General features: G+C 41.3%; 1 protein-coding gene across 4 annotated transcripts in view; it reads left to right on the top strand.

Annotated features, from left to right (window-relative positions):
* Nucleotides 1–6384, top strand: part of POU1F1 (POU class 1 homeobox 1) — a 10369-nt gene extending 3985 nt beyond the window's left edge. For all 4 annotated transcript variants that reach the window (XM_057389908.1, XM_057389910.1, XM_057389907.1 and 1 more), the window contains 4 exons: nt 975–1220; nt 2697–2861; nt 3443–3503; nt 6156–6384. In XM_057389908.1, coding sequence (XP_057245891.1) covers nt 975–1220; nt 2697–2861; nt 3443–3503; nt 6156–6369 — 686 coding nt within the window. In that variant the 3' untranslated portion in view covers nt 6370–6384. The remainder of the gene's footprint in view (nt 1–974; nt 1221–2696; nt 2862–3442; nt 3504–6155) is intronic.
* The last annotated feature ends 550 nt before the right edge of the window (nt 6385–6934 follow it).

Genomic DNA, 6934 nt, shown 5'->3' with positions numbered 1-6934 from the left:
TGAAGTGCATATGTGAAGTGCATAAAATAATCAAATAATCCCATGGGGGTAGAACCTCCAACACTTATGGGAGCAGTTGGGGCAGTGAAGAAAAACCTAACCCTAATAAATAGAGGAAGCAGTGGGAGCTTGATGGAGTTCTGAGTTTTTCTACAAAGTTTTGTGTAATTCAGAATATTGGAAAGAATGGCTTGAGAACCTGTATTTTGCCTCCAGATACACTGAGCAGTGTTACGATTTCTCCAGTAATTCTCCCCACCCTTCTTTCAGGTCAGAGACTCATTAACTCCACATWTAAAGTCCAGGGGAAAAACAGCCTTCACTCTAAACTGAATCTACTTGTTAAATCCGAGATTTTTTGAGCAAAAAGTAGTGCAAGATTTTGTCTTTGAGCAATTGCTTTTTAGGAGAATAGTTCTGGGGTGGTTTTTTGTTTTGTTTTGTTTTTGTTTGGGTTTTTTTTTGTTGTTGTTGTTTTGTTTTTTGTATTTTTTTTTCTTTTCTTTGAGGTCTTTTTACTTTTCTCAAAATAGTTTTATGCTGGAGTTAAGCCAAGATAGTATTTTGTCTGAACATCAAATGGCATCTGCATGGAAATATTCTTTGTACCAGAAAATAGGGACTGGCAAATTTCAAGTGACTCAGAATGACACAGATCCATYGATCTTGTTGTGCCATTTAACTCCAGCTTAGAGCTTGGATTTTTATTTGTGGAAGTTTAGGTAATTTGCCTCTTATTTAAGTGCCTCACAGTTTGCCAAGTAATAGGATGGTGAAAAGGGCTGTTGATCAGTTTTTATGTGCTGGGACAAGAAAAAGAAAATACATCCTAGGAAATTCTAACTCTTGGGCTGTCTCAGACAGAAATGATGTAATAAATAAAACACACGTGGGTTATGAGGCAGTTCAGGGAGGTTTTCACTGTGCAGCACTAGAGAATAACTGCAATGAGCTCTSTCTCTGGCCTTGCTCAGGTGGGCTGACCCCGTGCCTGTACAAGTTCCCYGAGCATGCCCTGAGTGCCAGCTCCTGTGCCCTGGGCCATGGMTTTGCCCCCATGGCCCAGCCCCTGCTCACGGACGATCCCAATGCCGCCGACTTCAAGCAGGAATTCCGCAGGAAAAGCAAGGCTGTGGAGGAYCCCGTGGACATGGACTCGCCTGAAATCAGGGAACTGGAGAAATTTGCCAACGAGTTTAAGCTGAGGAGAATTAAGCTGGGTATGTGCTTTATGTCCACCAAAAAAAGGCTGAAAGATGCCAGTGAAAGCCCAATTATTTCTGGGTRTTTTATGGTCTGGCCTCTGCAGTTGTCTGATCATAACTCTAATCCTGCCTTGCCCTGCAAAACTTTCTCCATTCCTAGCAGACCTGCATGGAATTAATGAACTCCAGCTTTTAGTTTGCAGAAAGGGACTTTAAACTTTCCTGCCCTTAAATTATTTGTCTTAAATGCAGAGAAAATGAGTGCTTTTTGATAAATTACACTCAGCAAAGGTGCAACATTTCTCACAGCTCCAAATTGTCTGCAATTTAGGGCAGGACATGCTCTAATTTCTCCTACCCATCCTCTTCCCCATGGAATGTTTTATCTGATGGTGTACTGACATTCATGGGAAATCCTACACACCTGTGGGAAACTTCTCTTCGTGGTTTATTTTTTTTTGTGCCAAGACATAGGTGGGCAGAAATTGATGTTTTTGATGAGGACAAAGGTGGGCTGAGCCCTGTTTTTCTTGACATTATCATTTATACTATTACATCAGAATTATAGGGAATGCTTCTATTTTATAAAYCTAAAAATATATAAGGTTATTTGGGGTATGTGTGTACTATCTCAAAAGCTAGAAAGCGGGTGTTTCATTTTCAGTCTAAATTGAAATAAAAGAAATTCGGGTTTAAAAAATATTTGCAGACTGGTCAATTTTCCCGTATGTAATGTGTTTGAGCTCAGCCACTGTGATGGAAGGAGACACACAGTTAATTACTGCATCTTTATCCTGAATTTCTGAGGGAACAAATCTTCCTTAGGGGCAAGAACGGAGCCTGTAAGATGGCAGAAAAGCAATGTGTACAGGAAAAATAATCCGACTTTGAGCCTTACAAGGGAAAACAGACTTGTGGGTCTGAGACTGACAGACACAGAATTGGTGCAGTCAAAAAGGAGGTTAAAAGATGCTTCATGAGATGTTTCAGCACCTAAAGACATCCTGCCTTGTCCTGGCACCAAAGSAGACAAGGAGGATCATGATCCAGCCCCCCAGCCATGGCAGATCCACATTCAGAGCTCTGAACAAGGAGCTGCTGATGCAAAGTTAGGGTCTGCAGGGAAATTGCTGTGTTTCTCTGATGGCTTCACCTTAATTGTTGCAACAAATAACAGGAGAGCAGCAGAGCCTCTAGGGATGAGCTCGTTGCTGGTGCACCATCTACAGAAAGATATGGGGCATCTGGATCCTTCTCAAATCCCTAATCTCRGAGTGTGAAACTCCATTAAATCAGTGTAACCCTCCTCTGAAACCACCAGGAGACTGAGCACAGCTCTGAGGTGAGCGCAGAGCTCTGCAGGAAGCCCAGCCTTAGGGCACTGCGGCACACACTGYCCACAGGAACAGCAGTGAGGGGCTGAGCATCTCAAGAAAGCAACCCTYTCCTAACAAGGCTTCAAAGTTGTTTTTTCCTGTTTGTTTTTGACAGGCTATACACAAACCAACGTGGGAGAAGCGCTGGCTGCTGTGCACGGCTCTGAGTTCAGCCAGACAACAATTTGCCGGTTCGAGAACTTGCAGCTGAGCTTCAAGAACGCCTGCAAGCTGAAATCCATCCTGTCCAAGTGGCTGGAGGAAGCAGAACAAGTGGGAGGTAGAGAACTAAAATCCTCTAAGTATCGATTTTCACTTCAACTAGAATCCCAAATTTATATTCAAGGATGACCACGTGTCTTCCACAAACTAAAGGTTTTGCTTTGCCACCTCTAAATGCTGAGGTGTGGTTGCATTAAAGTTTAGGGGTTTTTTGTTTGATGAGCAAGGAGGGGGAAACTGAAATGTTTGGAGTGTACAGAATAACAGAAACATCACTTCATGGAACAAATTTCTTGCAGTCCCATCGCAGCAAGCCAGTTCCAGTCCAGTAGAGAGTCAGAGCAGGATCTGCAGGACAGCCCATTTAGCAGCACACAGGATTTCTCACTAGCAAAGGACTTTTGCTTCTGACCATTTTTGCCTCTAACCARTTGGAGGTAAAACAATGACCAACAATCCCAACAAAAGATAGATCCYATGTGTGATGCTCCTCTTATTTGGCAGCATTGTCTGTTGTGCTTTCTTCYTTCTTCAAAGACAGTGAATATTTTTCTGGAAATGATTGTGCTTGTTTTCCAGTCCCTGTGGAATGTAACCGCCAGGTTTTCTTGGTTTATTTTTTTTTTTTTTTCAATACAGCTTTGTACAATGAAAAAGTTGGAGTGAATGAACGGAAGAGAAAGCGCAGAACCACCATCAGGTAATAAATATTTAGTTCATTACAGGTTAGAAACCACTTTGGCAAGATGTTTCTTTTCCTTCTGTTCAAAAGTGAAGTGCTATTTTCCTTTAATGTATATCTGCATCTCATGCTTCTGAAAGTTTCAATATTTGGAAAAATTCCAGTGAAAAATAATAGCATAAACCTCCAGATTCCCAATTCACTCCAAAGATACTATTTTTTTCCAATTAAAGACATTTTTTTCAACAGCACACTTTCATATGAAAAGGTATTTTATTCCAATTTTGTCAAAATTTTATTATACCTATAAAGTGAGGAAGGTATCAGAGCACCCTTTTTTTCATTTTGGGAGATTCTGTGTTGGACAAAGTAAATTACATTGTTTTGGTATAATGAATCAACATATAAATTTTGATTCAATAAAAAACCCATATRAATTTGGTAGAGAATTGAGATCTGAGGGAGTTTGAGGGAAAGATTTTACATGTCMTATTGAATCCCTGTCACTGAATGCTTTGAAGTTCCAAAGAAACACTTTAATKAATTAAAAGGAAAAAAACAGAGTTGTTCTGCAAACAACTGAAAAGTTGTTCTGTTGTTTCTCCCAACTCTGGTGGCCAAAATCTACMACCACTCCAGCCTCAACTCCATATGGAAAATCAGAGAGGCTGGGAAATCATATTATAAACACAATTACAAAGGCAAAATGAGATTGTGGGTTATTTCCTTCTCCTTTAGATATCCCAGACCCTGCAACCTTTGGTAAAGTTGCATTCACTCAGGTGCCTCCAGGGAGCTGTGGTTTTCTCCTCCAGGAAGGGAATTTGTCTTCCTCTGGGAATAACCCTGGTGCTGTTGCAGTGAGCTGCTTGTGCTTGGCACAGGGATATTCCTGATGTGCAGTGCCACCTCATGGGTGTGCAGGCTGCTCCCCTGTCCCACAGCCATGTGCAYCTTCACTGCTCACACCCAACTCGACATTCCTTTATTGAGTCACAGCATCAGGGAATGGTTTGGGCTGGAAGGGAACATTAAAGGCTTCTCTCTGAAACTAAAGATCCCTCTGGAGGGTTGCTTTTCAGTTAGGAGTTAACTTGGAATGGGAAGTGCTTCATAGCTCATCTCAGCACTTCACAAAGGAGGAGGCTTTGCTCTTGAGAGGCCAATTCCTCCTCCCAGCTTCTCTGCAGTCAGAACTCGAGTGGCAGTGCCAAGACCATGGCCAGCATGAGAGCTGTGAGCTGAGAGCATCTCCGTGTCCCTGGCTGGAGGAACCCACTGGAGATGGCTCCTCTGWCATTGTGGGCTTTGTTTTTTTAACACCCATTGATAAAATCTGTCTGTAGATGATGCATTTTGACATCTAACAGTGCAGCAGAGAGAGTATTAAACAGGGCAGGCAGTCAAGAGCACAGATAATTGAGGAGAAGTTCAGGACTAAATTCTGTACAGTAAGAAAATACTAAATATTCCTTTGAAAGCCTACAGCACCTCAATTTAAAGACCTGAAACTAATCAGGGAGATGGGCTTAATCTGARCTCTGCAGCCTTACTCTCAGCCATTCTTAATGGATGTTTGAAGGCAAACTAATGGCAAAAGAAAAGWCTCATGAACTAAATTAGGTTAGACATAGCCAGAGCAAAAACTACTGAATCTGCATTTGTGGAAAGTATTCTATACTTTGCTTGGAGTCTAAGAAGCTGGTAGTCAAAACTAATGATGTTGCACATACTTCTGTGTGTGCAAACACCACATTATTAAATAGGCAGTTTTGGTAACAATAGTAAATATTGCTAAATTGACATCTAAATGAAAGAACAAAAACAATCAGAACTCGATACTCTCTGCATTTGTCTAGCAGAAATACCTGCGCCACACTTCCAGAATAATGCATGAAGTGCCCTCTTGTGTCCAAAGAAATTACAGCTACTGCTGAAACTCCTGGATGCATCCTGGAGGCACACAAGCATGGSATACCTGTGTTTTTTGAGAATATGTAGCTGAAACGGGAAGCAAATTCTATCTGAAAATAAGAAAAAAAATAACTGTTAAATTATTCTGTTTACTGAATCACTCAACTTTGGTCACTGCTGAGTCTGAGGAACAGATTAGGGCAGAGATTTGGAAAATGTGATGATGGCTGAAACASCTTGCCATGAGCTCCTGATTTCTAGAAACACTCTTGTGCTGTCTTTAAGAGRTGAGATGCAGAACACACAGCAATTCCCAAATCCAAGTCATGGAAACTCTTCCTCTTTGTAAACCCAAATGATTTGATACAACCAGGTAACTCACCTGACGACCATTGTYTGAGACAAAACGGTGGTCAGGATTGTTCCTGTGACCCCACTCATGACTAATTAGTCAGCTGTATCTCCTACATAGTATGAAGAGGCATAAATATTTCATAATTAACACTGAAATTGCACTGAACTTGATGCTATTTTTGCCTTTTAATCACCCCACACCAAAATTCTATACGACATCAYGCTGCTCATGTCAGCAGAGAGCTTCATGGTACTTTTAGTGCTTTGTGTTTATGTAGAAAAAGGGGAACCAAACCAAGTCACTGCCTTCACTGCTGTTGCTTGATCTTTCTCTTGAGCTAGTGGTGAAAGCCTGAATGTGCATAAAAGTTTTTAAAGGTGAAATTTTATCCCTTTATCCAGCATCGCTGCCAAAGAAGCCCTGGAGAGGCACTTTGGAGAACAAAGTAAGCCTTCTTCTCAGGAAATTATGAGGATGGCTGAGGGGCTTAATCTCGAGAAAGAAGTCGTGAGAGTTTGGTTTTGCAACAGAAGACAAAGGGAAAAAAGAGTGAAAACCAGTTTACACCAGAATGCTTTCAGTTCTATCATCAAGGAGCACCAGGAATGCCGGTAAAGCTTTTCCACTACAGCTGTGGATTTGTTTTGTTTTTCRTAAATATTGTAAATACTATGTTGCTTAAAAAAAAAAAAAAACAGAAGAAAAATTAGTAAAACACTTGTTCCTCCTACAAGCTAGCAGCTTCAGATGTGGTGTTTGTGGAAGACCCAGTTTTAATGTAAAAGGCTGGAAACGAAATCCTACAGTGTGTGTTTAGAGAGTTGGAGGTCTCACAAGGAACCTATCATGCATTGTTCAGCTAGAAATGCTTCCACAAGTAGCTGAAGCTTCCCTGTGCTGTGCCTTCCTTGCCTCTGTGGTACGAGTTAATTACTAAATGTACGTGTGTGGTACAGAAAGGTTTCAAAGCTTGGTGGCAGCAGCTGTAGCACAGAAAGGATTTTGCTRTTGTTAATTAAGGCACTGTGAGCTCACCAGGATGGAGATGTCACACTGATCCTGCTGGCTGCTCTGCCTCAGCCCAACATTTGATGTCCTGAATGGCTATCAAGTAGAAATGACTTTGTTAATGCTTGTTATCAAAGGTAAYTGATAATTTGTTATGTGCCTCAGAGCTTGA

Source organism: Malurus melanocephalus, unplaced genomic scaffold (assembly GCF_030028575.1).
Source record: "Malurus melanocephalus ecotype Western Australia unplaced genomic scaffold, MMel_1.1 scaffold_21, whole genome shotgun sequence".
NCBI lineage: Eukaryota > Metazoa > Chordata > Aves > Passeriformes > Maluridae > Malurus > Malurus melanocephalus.
This window is presented reverse-complemented; position numbering and strand designations above follow the sequence as displayed.